The following is an 18998-nucleotide window of genomic DNA, read 5'->3' on the forward strand; positions in this document are numbered from 1 at the left end:
AAATATTTGTAGCAAAATGATGTTATTACCAAGGACTAGAAGTGAATATCTTGTATGTTGTCATAACATATTTTCTTATAATTACTATAATCTGGCCTATAATTCTGAAGGCCCTTCTTCATTCCCAAATTTTTTCATTTTATATTAACGAGATATGAAAAAGTTTTATCCATTTTATTGATTCCTTCAATAAAATCACTCTTGTAGTCAGTGATCCCTTCAACAGTTTTTGTTTTATTTTCTTTCTTGATGCTAGTCTTCATCTTTATTAATTTGTACTTCCTAGCTTACTCTGTTGTCCTTTAATCAATGCTGTAATGTGAGTATACATTCCTATCATGATCTTTATTCTTCAATATTGGAAGTATTTACTTCTGAGTATGTTTTTGCTATGATGCATAGATAATTTTAAAGAACTTATTTTCATTTTATTATCTTCTCTTCACTAGCAGGTTTTTGGGAACATTTCTTAATTTCTAAATTGTTGAAATTTTTTTTGCTCAACTTTTTTTTAATTTCTAATTTTACTACCTTACGGTCAGAAAATGGTGCCAGTAAAATCTCTACTGTGTCCACATTGTTTACTTTATGGTCAAGGACATGATTTTTTATTTTAGTAAATATCCTATAGCCATAAAGTATATTTTCAAAGCATATAAGATTGAACATATATCTACTGAGTCAAGTTTTATGAATATATACTCAATTTCTCTATATCTTTATATGTTATCTATTCAACTGTCCCCATTCTGAAGGAGAAATACTGTCTAGACTACTGTATCTTATCAATTACTTATAGCATCTCTAATGGTTTGCCTTACATATCTGAATGCAATATTTGATGCTTTGAGGCTTATGACCATAACATCATCTACTTAAACTGTGCCTTTCATCAATGTATAATGTCTTTTAATTTTTTGTTTTGAACTTTTAACTTCAGGTTCAACTGATTCTATTTTGTGCTTTCAGATCACATCTGATTTCTATAATGCCAACGAAGTTCTGAATTCTTTTTCTGTTAGGGACCTTTCCTTACCCATTTATTTTTTTAAGATCTGATTTATTAAAAAGAAAGGAAATCATATAATAAATACTCATGTAGCCACCATTACTACAACTTAAGAAATAAAGTATTAAAATAAGCATTTCTGGGTACCTGTCCATGAGCCCATCCTTTTCACTATGTTTTGGGGTAAATGATATCATGAATTTGCTTTTATATAGCCATGCATGTCTTTATACTTGTATTAGATATGTACCTATTCCTAAACTATTTATTATTTTATTTTTTCATATTTTTGAAGTTTAGATAAATGATATCACTACTATACATCCTTTCTACAACTTGCTTTATTGCTTCATATTAGGTTTATGAAAGTTAACTTCTGTTAATTCATTTTCAAAGCTGAATATATCCAATTGTATGAATATACCTAAATTCATTTCTGTTATCCTACTGATATTCTTTTACGTCGTTTCCAACTTTTCATTATTACCAATGATGTTACATTGAGCATTTGTGCACATACATGAGTGTCTCTATGTCACAGAGACAATTAATAATTAGTCATAGAGTAGCTTCATCTTTTTGAAAATTGTCAAATTGTTCCCCAATGTGATTGTAACAATTATACAACTCCACCAGTGATCTGAAAGTCTCTTATGCATATCCTTGCCAACACCTGATACTGTCAAAAATTTTAAAGCTTATCACCCTAGTGGGTATTAAAGGTAACTTTTAAATTTTGTACTTTTGATTGCTACCGAAGTCGAGTATCTATCCATATGCTTATTAGCCAAATCAAGTTTGCTCTTCAGTGAACTGTTTATATTCTTCATGCTCCTAATGGTTTTTCTTTTTCTTATTAGTTTGCATGATTTTTCATAGGGTCAGGATACAAACCCACTGTATTACAAATAAACTGCAGATATCATCTTTCACTTTGTGGCTCGTCTTTTCACTTTTTTATGGTTTTAAAACATGTTATATTTTAATGATCACATTTATCAATTTTTCCCTAGATGATTTATGTATGTTTACTTACTAGTTTACAAACCCTTCCTTAATCCAAGGTGATAACACTATTATCCTACATTTGCTAAGAGTTTTAAATTTTGCTTTTCAAGTTTTTATTAGTTTTATTGAGGTATAATATACATACCATAAAATTCACAAATTTTATAAGTGTACAAGCCAGTGCTTTCTTAAAGACCTTATAGAGTCATGTAATCATCACTACTATCCAGTTTTAGAACATTTTCATGACTCTAAAAAGTTCCCTTGTGCCCATCTGTAGGCAATCCCCACTTCCATCACTAGCCCCATGTGACCACCAACCTGCATTCTGGATATTTCATATAAATGGAATCATACAATATATAGTGTTTTGCATCTGGCTTCTTTCATTTAGCATAATGTTTTTAGGAACTCATTCATGTCACAGTATGCATCAGTAATTCATTTCCTTTCAATTGTGCAATAGTATTCCGTCGTATGGGCATATGATATTTCATTTATTTATTCACCAACTGGTGGAATTTTGGATAGTCTCCAGTTTTTGCCTATTATGAATAATGGCACCAAGAACATTCATGCACAAGTCTAGATGTGAACATATGATGTCATCTTTCCTGGGCAGACACCTAAATATAGAAATATCTGGTTGTATGATAAGTGCTACATTTTTTAAGAAATTAGAAAACCCTCTTGGAACGCGGCTGAGAATTTTACATTCCCATCAGCAATGCATTAGGATTCAATAAGTTGTTACGTGTTGTGGTTTTGCTTTTATTCAAATCAAATTATTTTCTATCTTTCTTTATGATTTCTTTTTAGATCCAGGAGTTATTTAGAAGTGTGTTATTTACTCTGTCTAGCAATTTCTCAAATCTCTTTTTTGTTGTTGATTTCTAATTTAATTTTGTTGTAGTCAAAGAACATATTTTGTTTGACCTCAATTCTTTTAGATTTACTGAAACTTGTTTTATGTACTACAGCCCAACCTATATTATATTCTGGAGAATGTTGCAAATGAAGCTTGAAAACAATTCTGCTGTCTTTAGGTAGAGTGTCCTATAAATGTCATTATATTATTCAACATGATGATGAACAGGAGTGGTGAAAACAGCCTTTGATAATTGTTAGTTATGCAAAGAATTATTTCTAACATTTCACCACTAAATAGGTCTGTGTTAAGTTTTGGGTAGATATATGTTATCAGGTAAAATAAATCATTTTATATTCATGGTTTCCTAAGAATTTTTATGATGAATGTGTAATTAATTTTACAAAAAATTTTTTGTACCCATTATTATGATTATATAGCTATTCTGTAATTTGTTAATAAGTAGACCATATTAAAAGATATCCTAATGTTAAAGTACTCTTACGTTCAGCATAACATTTAGAATCTAGGGGAAAAAAAGACAAAACATGTTTCCTCATTTATTTTAATATTTAGAGCTGTAAGTTGCCTCCAATACCACTTAGGCCAACTCTCAACAGTATAAATATGCAAACATTTTAGTATCTTTTGATTCTAAGTATTTTATTATCTGTACAATGATGTCATGTTATGGTTATTTAAAATATGTATATCCCCATTTTCTTAGTTTGATTTTTATCACTGATTTCTTGTTTAATCACACTGTGGGTGAGAAGTCATCTATATGATAATAATTTATTTAAATTTATGGAGTCAATTTTTATGGCCTCATTTGAATAGTTTTGTCTGTTCTTCAGGAGAATGTATATGCTAATCAAGCCAATGGATTTTTTTGGTTCAAATTTATACTTTGTTTGTGATGGCTCTTTTAAAAAGAATATGTTAAAACCTCTAAACTATTTTGATTTATCTTTCAAATCTAGTCAGTTTTGCTTTCTATACCTCATCTATGCTGTTAAGCATATATAAATATGACATTGTTTTACCTTCCTGGTGAACTATACCTTTTTCATTACATGATGCCCCTCTTTAGCTTCATTAAATTTTTTCCCTTAAAGTTTAGTTTGGTCTATTTAAATATTGGTCTGACAGCTTTTATTATTCAGTTTTTAAAATACGTAATACTTTTACCTGGGTAAAAAATAATGATGACATAAAAAGATACAGAGAGGTTTCAAACCCAACTCATATCCTTTCCTCCTCATTCACACTGCCCCAATAACAAGTAAACTTTGTTTTAGTTTCTTATTTCCCTATCAGCTTCTCCCCCAACACATGCTTTTAAACAGATTTTATTTTTTAGAGTAGTTTTAGGTGCACAGCAAAATCGAGCAGAAAGTACAAAGATTACCCATATTCCCCTGGGTGGCCCCATGTATGCCATGTATGTATGGCCTCTCCCCACTATCAACACCCTCCAACAGAGAGGTACATTTGTTACAACTGCCTATCAGCTCCACTCCTCCCGAGTTTTATTGAGGTGTAATTGACATATAACAACATAGCATTAGTTTAAGGTGTACAACATAATGCTTTCATACATGTATATACTGCAAAATAATTACCACAAGTTTAGCTAAGCCATCACCTTACATAGTTGCAAGGTTTTTTTTGGTGATGAAAACGTTTAAGATCTATTCTCTTAGCAGCTCTTAAATACCATACAATACAGTATTGTTAACTATAGTCACCATGCTGTACACTTCAGCCCCAGACCTCATTTATCTTACAACTGGAAGCTTGTACCATTTGACCACATCCACTCATTTCTCCCAGTCTCTACCCTGCAGATTATGGGAAACCCCCAACTGTTCTCTGATTCTATGAGTTTGGTTTCTACAGATTCCACACATAAGTGAGATGATATAGTATTTGTCTTTGTCTGATTTATTTCATTTAGTATAGAGCCCTCAAGGTCCATCTAAGTTGTGGCATATGACAGGACTGCCTTTTTTGGATATTATTCCATTTTATATACAGAAACAGAGAAAACTACGATCTAAGTGTCTCCATTTTCTTTATCCATTCGTCTGTCAATGAACAATTAGGTTGTTTCCATGTCCTGGCTATTTGTAAATAATGCTATAATGAACATGGGGGTACAGAAATCTCTTTGAGATAGTGATTTCAATTCCTTCGGATATAGTCCCAGAAGTGACAGTGTTGGATTATATGGTAGTTCTATCTTTAATTTTTTGAGGAATCTCCATAGTGTTTTCCATAGTGGGTGCACCAATTTATATTCATACCAACAGTGCACATGGATTCCCTTTTCTTTATATCCTCACTGTTATCTCTTTTCTTTTTGATAACAGCCAATCTAACAGGTGTGAGGTGATATCTCATTGTGGCTTAGACTTGCATTAGTTATGCTGAGCATGTGTTCATGTACCTGTTGTATGTCTTCCTTGGAAAAATGTCTATTCAGATCCTCTGTCCATTTTTTAATTGGATTGCTTGTTTGCTACTAAGTTGTATGAAGTCTTTATATATTTTATATATTGATAGCTTATCAGAGAAATGATTTGCAAATATTTTCTCCCATTCAGTAGGTTGCTTTTTCATATTGTTGCGTTTCCTTTGCTGTGCAGAAACTTTTTAGATTGATACAATCACTTGTTTATTTTTGCTTTTGTTGTTAAATCCAAAATATCATTGCCAAGACTGATGTCAAGGAGCTTACCCCCTATGTTTTCAGGTGCTATGTTCAAGTCTTTAATCCATTTTGAGTTAATTTTTATCTAATATGTAAGCTAGAGTTCCTGTTTCCTTCTTTTGCATGTGGCTGTCCAGTTTTCCCAACATCATTTATTGAAGAGATTATTCTTCCTCACTGTATATCTTGGCACCTTTGTCATAAAGTATTGGCCATATACGTGTGGGAGTACTTCTGGGCTATTTTATTCCATTGATTTATATGTCTGTTTTTATGCTAAGAGCACACTGCTTTGAATACTGTAAATCTGGATTATAATCTAAAATCAGGAAGTGTGATGTCTCCAGCTTTGTTCTTTCTCAAGATTGCTTTGGCTATTCAGGGTCTTTTGTGGTTCCATACAAATTTTAGAATTATTTGTTCTATTTCTGTGAAAAATGCCGTTGGCATTTTGATAGCAATTGCATTAAATATGTAGATCACTTTGGATAGTATGGACATTTTAACAATATCGATTCTTCCAATCCATGAGCATGTATATCTTTCCATTTGTTTGTGTCTTCTTCATTTTTTTTCATCAATGTCTTACAGTTTTCAGTATAAAGATCTTTCAACCTCCTTGGTTAAATTTATTCCTAGGTATTGATATTTTATTCTATGAAATCTTTCATTCTTTCTCTATATCCTTAACCTTCTTTCCTATTTATCATCTTTGTCTCTTGGTGATTCTTTTACATAATGTCTTCATTTCTTCTAGTTCACCAATTCTTTATTAATTTCTGTATAAACTGTTTAACATGCCCATGGAGCTGTTAATTTTAGTTAGTGCCTTTTCATTTCCAGAAGTTACTTCTGATTATTTGTTTAAAAGCTGAATGGTTAGTTTCAATACGATCTTGTTTCTTAAGAATTATAACTTCTATTATGTTTGATCTTCATTTTTGGCATATGAGAATTTCCCTTACTTTTGTGTACCCAGCTACATCTGAAAGGAATTTTGCTATATTTTACCCAACATTTCTAAGTTCTTAGTGGTACAAATTGTTTCAGGATATCTTGTTTTACCCATCGTTTTTCTTCTCCAATTATTCTTATTAGTCACATGTAAAGTCTCCTATGCCTTTACATAGTTTCTCATTTTATGTTTTCTGTCCGTGCTTTGAGATCTTCCAGTTCACTAATTTGGGTGAATAGGGAAAAATAATGATATAAAGAGGCAGAATGTCACCTTTGGTGCTCTACTTGAATCTCAGATGCACTTTTTAAAGGTAAAATTCAAAGGTTCCATGATAGCTTCCACACTAGTTCTATTTCACTGGGTACATAATTTGATGATTCTCTCTTATCTCCTGTCTCTGGCTGCTATGCCCCTTCAACTGAGTTGTTGTCTTCCATTTTCACACTGTTGCACTTAGATCTCCCTGCTATGAATTTTAAATGATGAGATCCCTGCAGGTGTTGTAAGGCAAAGACCCCTCTAAGCACACTGATCTGTAGTACAAAACTTAGCATGCTGTAAGTCCTGAAGCCAGCATCCTAGCACTCCAATATCCTTACACTCCCACAAGTTCAAGGACAGGGAAAATTCATCCCATGAATTCAGGTACCTCTTGGCATTCTGGTGGTAACTTAAATAGAAGCCAGTGTTAATATTCCTTGGAAGACAGAGACGGAGGACAGGAGAGAGAATGGGAGGCAGAGATATCTGAGATCAAAACATCTCTTAAAATTTGCTGCTTTTTAGTCTTTACCTTAGGCTGCTAACATAGTTCTTCAGCTGTTTGTCATGTCATTCCCGTGGGAGAGAAAAATCCCTCACGAGTTGCCATTTTTCTCTACTGGTACCCCAACAGAACATCAAGACTCATTTGTACACACAAGAGCCAACATTTTGGCAGAAGAGAGCCAAATAGCTTGGAGTTGAGAGTAGATGAGGAGGAAGCTTTCTTTTTGAACTGCTGTATCCCCAGAATCCGCACCACTACTTTTTACTAACAGACAACTGGCTCTGCCAGATAAACTGGACTAATTTCAGCTAGTCCAAAAAAGAAAGACGCTATTAGGTTAAACAACTGTCAACATGTAACAGGCCTGTAACAAACAACTAATAGCATGTTGATTCATTTAACTACCAACAGTGCCTTTTAAATTTATTTATTTATTTATTTTTGGCTGCATTGCGTCTTCGTTGGTGCACGCGGGTTTTCTCTAGTTGCGGCAAGCGGGGGCTACTCTTCATTGCTGTGTGCGGGCTTCTCATTGTGGTCGCTTCTCTTGTTGTGGAGCATGGGCTCTAGGTGTGCGGGGTTCAGCAGTTGTGGCATGTGGGCTCAGTAGTTGTGGCTCACGGATTCTAGAGTGCAGGCTCAGTAGTTGTGGCACACGGGCTTAGTTGCTCCACCGCATGTGGGATCTTCCCAGACCAGGGCTCGAACCCGTGTCCCCTGCACTGGCAGGCAGATTCTTAAGCACTGCGCCACCAGGGAAGCCCAACAGTGCCTTTTAGAGTGTGCTTATCTTGGGGAATTCATCCAGAAGTTACATTGTTCGAAGTTAAGACATTAAACAAACATACTTGGTTGAGAAATTTTTATTTCCACAGTAAACATTAAATAGTATGTGCTTTAAAATTTTTAGAAGCTAAAATTATTATAGCTTTAGTATGGTATAGCATTGGGCATTTTGATCCTCTGTTTGAACCATTTGTTAGAATTCTGTCCTGCGAATAACTGTAATTAAGCCACCTCCATGAAGGAACAGTTTGGCTTTCTATTCAAGCATATATCAAAGGTAGGGTTTCTCAACTTTATATGTCTTTTTATTTTGGAAAATTTTAAGACTTACAGAAAAGTTGAAAAGATAGTACAGAGAGTTCCCATATATAATTCACCCAGCTTCCCCATATGTTAACATCTTACCTAATCGTGGTACATATGTCAAAACTAAGAATCAACATAAGTACAATATTATTAATTAAGCTACAAACTTTATTTAGATTTCACCATGACCTTTTTTTTCTGTTCAGGATCCAATCCAGAATACCACTTTACATTTAGAGTTCTCTGGTTTGTAGCAGTTTCCCATCCCTTGTTTTTCATGCCTTTTAACAGTTTTGAAGAGTATTGGTTAAGTATTTTGTAGACTGTCTCTCAATTTGGGAGTGTATGATGCTTTCTCATGATTAGACTGAGGTTATTTATGTTTTAGAAGAATATCACAGAGATGAAGTGCCCTTCTCATCATATTACATCAGGGAATACATGATATCAACATGACATATGACTGGTGATGTTAACCTTATTCAATAGTGAAAAACAGTCAGGTTTTGCTATTCTTTGGAAGTTAGCCAGTAAGTCCATCCCTCACTCAAGGAGAGGGGACTTAAGTTCCATCTTCAGGAGGTGGGAATAGCTGCATATATTATTTAGAACAGACTTCTCAATATTTGTGATAGATGTCAAGCCTATCTCCAGTTCAGTTGACAATTAAAGTATATGGATTATCTCCCAACCTGTATCCTAGGTACTTACAGAAATTATAAACTCAGTGTTAGAAGAGACTACCCCACCCAGACTTCAGATTAGCTTCATCCATGAACGCAATTCAGATTTGCTATCAAACGACTCCTCCATACACAAATGAGATGCTGACTTTTGGTGATATCTCATGTTTCAACAGTTCTAAAGATGATTCTCTTAGGTTTTCTTTTTTTTTTCCAACAGAATAAAACATTTATTGCCTTCTGAAATGAAATGAAGCCTGTGAGTTGGCTGCAATTCTGGAGGGCTTTCCTGGGCTCAAGGCATCCTCTCATTCCAGGACTCAGGCTAAAGCAGCAGCCTTTCCTTTCCACATTGTTCTCATGGAAGAAGACAAGAATGAAAGAGGCCAAAGTAAAGGAAGTTAGCACATTCAAAGTTTCTGCTCACAAGTGGCAAATATAGTGTTTGTCCACATTCTAGTGACCCACTCCAGTCCTGTGTCCAGCATGTCAGTGGGGGAGCCTGGGAAACACTTCAAGTCAGGTGGCAAGGGCTGTTGATGTATGATCTTCATCACTTATTGTGTGGGAGGGAGCAGGTGGTGAGCGTGAATGGGAGCTAGGGCAGGACCACACGTGCAGACTCCTCTTTCAAGGAACTGGACATTTAAAGAAGTGGAGATGGTGGGACTTCCCCAGCGGTCCAGTGGTTAAGACTTCGCCTTCCAATGCAGCAGGGTGCGGGTTCAACCCCTGGTCGGGGAGATAAGATCCCACATGCCTTGCAGCCAAAAAAACCAAAACATAAAACAGAAGCAATATTGTAACAAATTCAATAAAGACTTTAAAAATGGTCCACATCAGAAAAAAATAAAGATGTGGAGATGTGGTTAGTTGTGAGGGTGAACCGTAGATCAAGTTTGAAGTTTTTTAACGGAGGAGACTTTTCTGCATAGAAGTTGGAGAAGACACAGAGAGAGTATGATAAAATAACTTAATTCTTTTAGTCTACATTCTTTGAGAAGTTACTTGGTGTGGCCATTTTACATTTGTCATCTTATCGGTCTTCAACAGCTTCGTGAGGCAGGTACTATTATTATTTTTGTTTTACCAACGAGAAGAGTAAGGCCGATATTATATAACTTGCTTAGTCACAGAGTTAGTGGAGTTGTACTTCACCCTAGTAGATGGACTGTAGTCTTTCCTTATTACTTATTTACTATATAAAGATGGTAGAAACATGTTCTTCTCCCCTTCTCCCGCCACATCCAAGAAGTCCAATATGCATGTAGATGGTACTTTGCATGTCCTGGGGTAGATGGCAAATGTTTGAGATCATTGAAAGGCACAGGGTGAGCTCATCCTGCTCACATGGACATTTTGCCCTCCTAACTGACCCCAGGTGTGCTAAAAGTGTTGGGCAGCTTCACAATGAATGCACTGGGCTTTTGGTAAGGCTTTCTGCATCTCTGCTAGATGTGGTCAAAGCAGCCAGAACTCCTGGCGACTGCATCCAGATGTTGCCTTTAGTCAGCCTTGGAGCTCGTCAGCTCGTCCAGATGAATGTTTCCATTCCACCAAGGAAAAGTGTATGTTGGCAGCCAGTGCCAAGCAGGGAGAAACAGGGCGGATCCCGGAAACGAACAGTTTGAGCAGCTGCTAGGAATGTCCCCCCAAATCCCCTCCCGGGGCCAGTGAGCCACGAGCAGTGGGGTCCTCGCAGCCATCCTGGCGCGACGTCATGGCGGTGGCCTTCTCTTAGGTTTTTAGGTATATAATCAAACTACCTATAAACAATGACACCTATTTCCTGCTACTGATTGTGTGTTTTATTTGTTTCAAATCTTGAATAATAATTACTAGTAATGATTAGGTTATAGCAGAAACATCTGATTGCTATTTGAACACTGCTAGTGTTTCATTTTTATATTTGGTGTCAGCTTATCATAATGAAGAAATATTCTACCTTTATCAAAACTGCACATTAAATTGTACCTCTTACATTTTTGTTAACTATTTAAATTAACGTACAGCAATATACTGTGACCTCTTTACATCTATTATATCGTTTATCCTTAAAACTCAGTGAGGGAAGCAGTATGATCTCACTCATTTATAGGGTTAAAAACTGAGACTCAAAGATGTTTCTAAACCACTCAGAAAACATGTGGCTAAGCTAGGATCCAAACCTAGGCAGCCCAACTTGAGCCGATGAACTACTTGTATTTTATTAACCAGTTATCTCTATTAACCATCAAGCTGTACATGCTTTCTTTTATGTGTTATTTTTTGACTACTAAATTTAACTTCATAGTCACATTGATAGGAATCATTTGAATTGTGTAGGTAAGTAGTTAAACTAACACTTCATTTCAGTGTTAGTCTTAGTCCTTTAGCTCCATCACTGCTCCAGTAAATAACTCCTCATTTTAACTAATCGGTCATTGATTTTACTTAATCCAACTCCATTAATAATATAAATACTGAAAATTCTTCCAAGATTTTAAAGGTGCTTTTTACATTTAATATTTGTAGTTTTTCAAACAATTTTTTGTTGAAAAACTGTTTCGATATGTAACATTCACATGGTTAAAATATTTATCTGATCTACATCCACCTTCGTTTCTACCAACGCCCCATTAGAAGCCACTGTTATTGATTTCTTATTTCTTATGAATTCTACTAGACTTTCTCACTGCAAATATAAGTATTATATTCTCATATTCATTTCTTTATACAAAAATAGCATCTAATGCATACCCATCTATACTATTTTCATAATCTTTTCACAATATAGTTGTGATATCTGTATATAGTTATCTCATTGGTTTTGTTTATAACTGCATAGTATTCTATTTAATAAATGAACTATAACTTATTTATTAACAAATCCTCTATTAATAGAAATTTAAGATTTCTTGTAACATTTACTATTATAAACAAAGCAACAATGAATACTCTGAATAGCCATCATTTCACATATGTGCAAGTGATGAACTACTGAGTTAAAAAGTATATGTATTTGTAATTTTGACAGACATTGATCAAAATTAATAAATTGCACTACACATGGGGTTATACTAATTTATGCTCCAGTTAGCAATGTGTGAGATGCTTGCTGTTCCCACAACCTTGCTAACAGAGATGGATGCTGAATTTTTATATTTCTATCCATCTAATGTGTGAAAAATGATGTCTTACTTTAGTTTTAGATTATATTTCCCTTATTACAAGTAGAAATCAGCTCTTTTCATATGTTTATGTGCCACATGTATTTCCCTCTATAAGCTGTTCATTTGTATCCTTGCCTATTTTTCTACTGGGTTGTCTTATCAATTTCTAGGGAAAGCTATGAAAGTTATCATGTAAAATCCTTTTAATTCCCTGTTTCTATATTAATTATGAAAATTATCATTTATTTTGTACATTCATATTTTTGCCCTTTCTTGAGTTGCTTAATGGTGATTTATCCATTTCTATCATGATTTTTAAAAATCAGATTTTTAAATGATTGTCTGTCTTCTAAATCATTAATTCCTACTTTCCTATTTATTATTCCCATTTATTCTGTTATTCTTTATCTAACTTTTACATTTTAATTCTTTTTTTCTGTATTTCTTTTCTATTGGTCTACAGCTATGATAATCCTCTAAGCACTTCTTTAGTTGTCTCCCACAGGTTTTCTGAAGTTGTTTTCTAAAAATTCTGCAATTTTAGTGTGCATTTCTCTTTGACACAAAAGTTGTTTAATAAATTTTAAATGTCTAGGTAGAAGAAACTTTGGTTTCTGATTTTGTCCCTATTTTCTAATTTTACTGCATGTTAACAAGAGAATCTTGCCTGTTTTGTCTCTATGTTTTGGAATTTTTCTTTGATGCCTACTGCACCGTGTCAAATTTTCATGCATGTTCCATGAGCACTTGAAGTTATATCTTTATCAATATGGTACCAACTTCAAGCTATATTAATCAGATTTACCTTATTATTTAGATTACTCTCTCTTTTGCCTTTTTATGAACTGGGGTGAATTAAAATTTGTTTTAATGTTTTAAATTATTAGTGATTATTTCTCCTGTAATTTCTGTTTCATGAAAGTTTCAACTTTTAATGTTATAAAGTATCTTTGTTTATATTGTTTACTGCTTTTTTGGCTTGAATTCTAATTTGTCCAATATTAAGATCATGATTCCTGCTTTTTTTTCATTTGTATTTATATAGTATAGTTTTACTCATCCTTTTATTTTCAGTACTTTTACATTTATTTTATAGCAGATATGTTTGGTGTTAGATATGTCATTTTGTTATGCTTCCTGAATTTTCTGGATTTTTAAAAAATTTCCATTACATGTATTGTTCTCAGTTTTAATCATACAGTTTTTTAATATTTTGTCAGCATTACAGTTTTAGCTGCTTATCTTTGTAACTCTAAAGGAATAAGAAGTCCTCTGTGTTTAGGAAGTGTATTTCCCTACTCTGAGCAAGGATAAAATCAGCATATTTACTCAAATTTTCCTCTCTCTTAAGCCATCCAATTTTATTCAATAGGCCTGCATTTCTAATTTGTCAGCTTACATGGATATCCTTTGACTCTCTGAACTTTGTCTACTTGCCTCCTTTCCCTAGTCCTTTCTCAATTCATTATAATGGTAGCATTTCTACCTTATTAGGGCATACAGAAAGGGAATTCCAGTCTGTTACTCTAATTCAAACACTTGTCTTAGTCTTAGTTTTACTGTTAAATTAATTCAGTGTTCACCAGTAGTACTTGGCTGTAGTCTGTCCAGTCAATCCTAATTGGCTGAACTTAATCCCCCAGCAATTTTCTCAAGAATTATTCAGAAAAACAGTTCCTTATACAGTTAAAAATTGTTTGGCAGCACCCTTTTTATTTAAAGAATACTTTGGCTTCCATTTTCTTCACTTGAGTATCTACATTTTCTATATTGAAAGTTGTCATAGAGAAGTCTAAGGCCAGACAATTTTTTTTTCCTTTAATTTGTGCACTGCTGAAAAAAGAACTTTTTTTTTTACTTATATTTAAATCCAATAGTATACTTTCATACTGACCATTTCAGGAAAATTTTTCCTGGTACACAGTATGCCCTTTTAATATTGATGGCAAAATCTATATTAGGACCTCACTGAATTATAGCTTTAAATATTTGTTTAGTTACATTGTCTGCTTTTCTTATTTGGAAACTCCATTTATGCCATTTTTGGAATTTCTGTGCCTTCTGTATCAATCATTTTCTCTTTAATCCTTCTGAACTCTCATATATTCATCCACACACATTATTTGCTTTGTTTTCATTTTTATCTTCTGTGTATCTTACTATGCTATCCAGAGTTTCTCTTCCTTGAGTGTCCTCCAATTCCATTTTTGTGTGATAGTTTTTTCCACCAATTTTTTTCAAAATTTTCTTAGCTCATGATTCAAGATTTCAGTGATATTCTACCAGTTCTTTCAACTTCTTGAAATTCTGTTTAGTAGCTGCCCTTTCTCAGAAGCAATTCATTTATTTCTTACTTTTTTAACTTATGGTAAAGTTTTTAATCAAACTTATTGTGTACTCCATAGCAGTATTTTCCAGTGACTGTTCTTCATGTACTGGTTAGTTTTGTTTATCTTTTCCACATTTCTACATTTTAAAATGTGTTTTCTTGACAATTTTTACGAAGTTTCATATAGGGTTAGAATCCTTTATTAATTATTCCCAGTCAATTTCCTTTACTTAACCAAAGTTAAATGAGTGATCATTATCTCTTCTTGTTAATGGTGCATATGCTCTCACTCCCAGTATTCTATCACCTAGTACACTTATAGTTCCTCGGATGCACATTACTCTTTTCTACAATCCTGGTTTTGTTGAACTATTCCATATCTATATATATACATATATATGTATATATATGTATATATATAAAAAATATCTCTGTTCTCTCTTACTTAACCACTGATTTGGTACCAAAATGAAAATAATATCTACTCTTCTAGACTATTTAGCATGTTAGAGATGTTTTATCTGAATGTTGTGCAGTTTTCATCAGTGTTATCGATAAACTCTTGGTAAATCAAAATACCAAAAAAATTTAGCAATTCTAAAGTTCTGAGAGGAACCCCACCTATCATTACTAAACGGCAGTACTACTTTCTTGGGCTCATTTGTATAGAAAATGGATTTATACAAGACTATTCATGCACAGGACAACATAGAATGAAAAATACTCATTATATCAGCAGGTGATTTTTAAAAGCATCTAAATTCTGGACTTTGGGTGAAAAAAGAGATATTATAGGATCTTCAAATCACAATAGGCCTCAACGTTAGAAAAGAATACAGACAGACATTAAATACTGACTTAGCATGTGAGCAAAAGAGCAGCTCTCAGGGAGACCTCAATTTCCCTGTGTCAAGAGAGTTTTCTTTGAAATCATATCCCTATGTGTTTTATTTTATTTGATGAAATATTTTATTATATCCTTAAAAGAACAATATTTTCTTTCCAGTAGGCCAATAGGAATAAACCATATTACTTAAATGTGATTTTGTTCTATAAACTACTATTAAAAAACCATTCTTTCATAAAATATTTTTACAACTTTTACCACAAGAAGTTATTATTTTCCATTGTAAGATCATTCCAGTCAAATTCATGTGTTACAAACCTAGTAGAAATACAGTTTCAGTAGATATTTCTACAATTCATTGTGAAAAACATCAACTTACTTGTGACCTAAATGCTTCAGAAAGTATCCCAGAACCTTCAGAGCTTGAACCCAAATACTTTCACTTTTAGAGGCCAATAATTTGTAGATTACCCTAAAATATATAGAAATAAATATTTTGAGCACTTACAAATATTAAAAATATAAGCACTGTATACTTTACAAATAAACTATAAATATATAAAACATAAAAGACCTCTCAGGTTTTTAAATTCTTTGAAAAAGTTGGAAATAAGCGCATTAATTTTCTTTAAATTTGGACTTCAAATACATCCTCAAAAGGACAGTGTGATTGGTTGTTCATAAGTATTGCCTCCCAGCACACTAAACAACACTTTCAATTTTAAGATCCATGCTTAGTTAAGCCACATTTCCTCTTCTATTTGAATTTCCCCTGACATTCGTACTTAATGACCTTTTTTCTTGGTTATGGCTAAACGGACCATGGGTACCTACCTGCCGAATTATTTTTCTTTTCTGAGAATTTGGAATGAGTTCTGAGAAACAATATCTAGTCTTTGTTGGGCTCTTGAATTAGGAAATGATTTAAAAGAGAAACTAGAGGACAGCCTTGTTTTGTTCACAAAGGTGAGTCTATATACAGAAGGAATAAAGCAGCTATACAGGAAGTCGCAGAAGAAGCAAACTTGTTTCCTCATAAATTTCCAATTCTTGGTTCCTACCCTAATGTGTTTCTACAGTAAACTAACACATGACCTAACTTACACAGTCACTTCAAATCTTATATAACAGCAGGGTCATATTCATTATAATACTTATATGTACTTCAAAAGTTTTATCTCATTTTTTTCAAAAAATAAAAACAAATATTTTTTCTATAAGGTAGAAGGGGGCAATAATAACTACATTCTTTTGCAACTAATTCTACAATTTAAGAAGGTTCTCTGAGGGTGGCAGTGGTGACCTTATAAAATTAGGGTGTGCTTTATTCTATTAAATATCTTTGTAAAACTTTAAATGCCATTTTATATTTTGAAGTGAAGTAATATAGGCTGAACACAAAGACAGGTAAGAGAAGATGCAGTATGATTTTCCTGTCATTTCAGTGACATTAACAGAGGGGAACAAATAACTGAAAGTTAATGACATCTATTTTATGTTTAAGAGTAACTTAGACTTTAAAAAATAAAATAATACGTTGTTGATAATACTTTTTTAAAATTATACTACTGAAGAATACATTATGAGAAGAAGTAAACTCTACAGTGATTATTTCCTTCAGAAGATAGTTTTTTGCAAAAGCCTCAAGTTCTTAAATGAATATAAATTTACACTTAAGTATATTTTCAGAACTTTTAAGGACCCACAACAGTAACGAAAAAAAGACAAACATGACAATAGAAAAATTATACATGTCAAAAAAAGAAATATTCAGGAAATCATAACAAAGAATATCCAACAGCAAAAATAATCTTGAAAACCAAAGTAGAACCTCACAGCATAAAAATACGACTATACTCAGATATGTAACCAGAAACTCCCACAGAATTCATATTCTCTAGGAATAACTGAGTTAAAGGGGTAAAAAGGTATAAGATCCACCTTAGATCAACAGAAATTATGATTTAATATTTGAAATATGAAATCATCTAAGGCCATCAGACATCTGTGCTACATAGGATTTTTTTCACAACCAGACAAGTATTTCTTACAAAAACGAAGATAAAGTATGAATAGGAAATTTACTGACAAATCAGTTAATGACTGTTTACTTACAATATAAGACAGGAGAATCCTAATTCATTTGCTCCAGCTTACTATATTCAGCCAGAAAATGATCTAAACTATGTGAAAAAAGAAATTGTCTATTCTTTTCTCTAAAGATTTTCAGATATAAAAATATTACATTTTTTTACGTTCAGTTCAGTATCACCACAAGGTCTTCCTTAAGTCCAGTTAAAATATTACCAGAATTAAATTAAGTTCATTCTTTATGTTCATTTCTTAGCATGTTTGAATTATAATTAATCAAAAATTTCCCCATACATAACTGTCACCCTTTAGTACCTATTTTCTAGGATACAGAATTTAAAATTTTATATCTAATAAGCCTATTTTTTCCATATTCTAAACCAGAGCCGACACTCTCTACATTCTTTTTAAGTGGAAAAACTAAAGTAGCACATTTTCCATGTTTGTGATTGTTTTGAACACACTCGTAACAATGTGACATGTTCGGCTGGTGTCAACCATGAGCAACAAGGCCTTTGTACTTATTGTGCTCAATCAATCTTTTCATGTTATACATTTAAGATACTATTTCAGTCCTCTAAAGAGCTTACCAAATAGCACTCTCCCTTGTAAGATCATTATTTCCAGTGTGTCAAAGGAAAGCAGAATTCTATTTTTGCATTTCACCATATTAACCAATCGAAGGTTGGTATCATTCATGAGGGTAATGAGTATATTTTCAATTGATTTCTTAATTACTCAGTTAATATAATAAAAAAAGGAGGTACTAGGATCTAAGTTCAAGGATACTAAGTGTTCAATCTAAATATAATTTAAGGAGAATGAGTGTAATTGTTTGTATTATATTATTAGGTTGAACCATATGAAATTGCCTTTATTTGGTAAACTCACTTAAGTTTCAGCAGTTTCATACAGTTCAACCTCACAATAAAATACATTCATATTTGTTAATAATTAAATGTACAATCCTCTTATTTAAATAGATTAGCAACCCAATGGCTTGTAAACTCAAAGGTAAGAGTGGTGTCACAAGTTAGATATCCACATAGAAATAAAGTGATTGCTTCTCTGATTTGAAAAGAAAGTCCTTCAAGACTAGAAAGTTGTTATTTGCTGATATGAATGGCCAAGTAAAAGAAGCACTAATAAAGTCCCTTGACATTTACTAATATATTATTTCCAAACTCTTTTTATAACCTGTGGAAGTTCACTGAGGTACACAAGGCATAACCTAGATTTCTTATTTATTCAAATAACTCAGACTCCAGAAAAATAATAAGGGAGACTCCTTAAGGGGCTAGGTTTTAGGTTTAAGTTAATAAGAATACTAACCAAGAAACTATGTTTTACTTATCTACATAATTACTTTACAATCACCATAAGTAAAGTTAGTTTTCAAATTCTTTTGGTTTTGGCTTCTTGTTCCAAAATATTTCATCTCCATCATTCCCATCACACTGCCACTGTCCTAGCTCG

The 18998-nt window shown here is 33.1% G+C and overlaps 1 protein-coding gene across 8 annotated transcripts in view; it reads right to left on the reverse strand.

Moving 5' to 3' along the window:
- NBEA (neurobeachin) overlaps positions 1 to 18998 on the reverse strand; it is a 610070-nt gene that overhangs the window by 442804 nt on the left and 148268 nt on the right. For all 8 annotated transcript variants that reach the window (XM_082435483.1, XM_082435487.1, XM_082435484.1 and 5 more), the window contains one exon: positions 15811 to 15903. In XM_082435483.1, coding sequence (XP_082291609.1) covers positions 15811 to 15903 — 93 coding nt within the window. The remainder of the gene's footprint in view (positions 1 to 15810; positions 15904 to 18998) is intronic.

The sequence above is a fragment of the Balaenoptera physalus genome (assembly GCF_965194825.1).
Source record: "Balaenoptera physalus genome assembly, chromosome: 18".
NCBI classification, from domain to species: domain Eukaryota; kingdom Metazoa; phylum Chordata; class Mammalia; order Artiodactyla; family Balaenopteridae; genus Balaenoptera; species Balaenoptera physalus.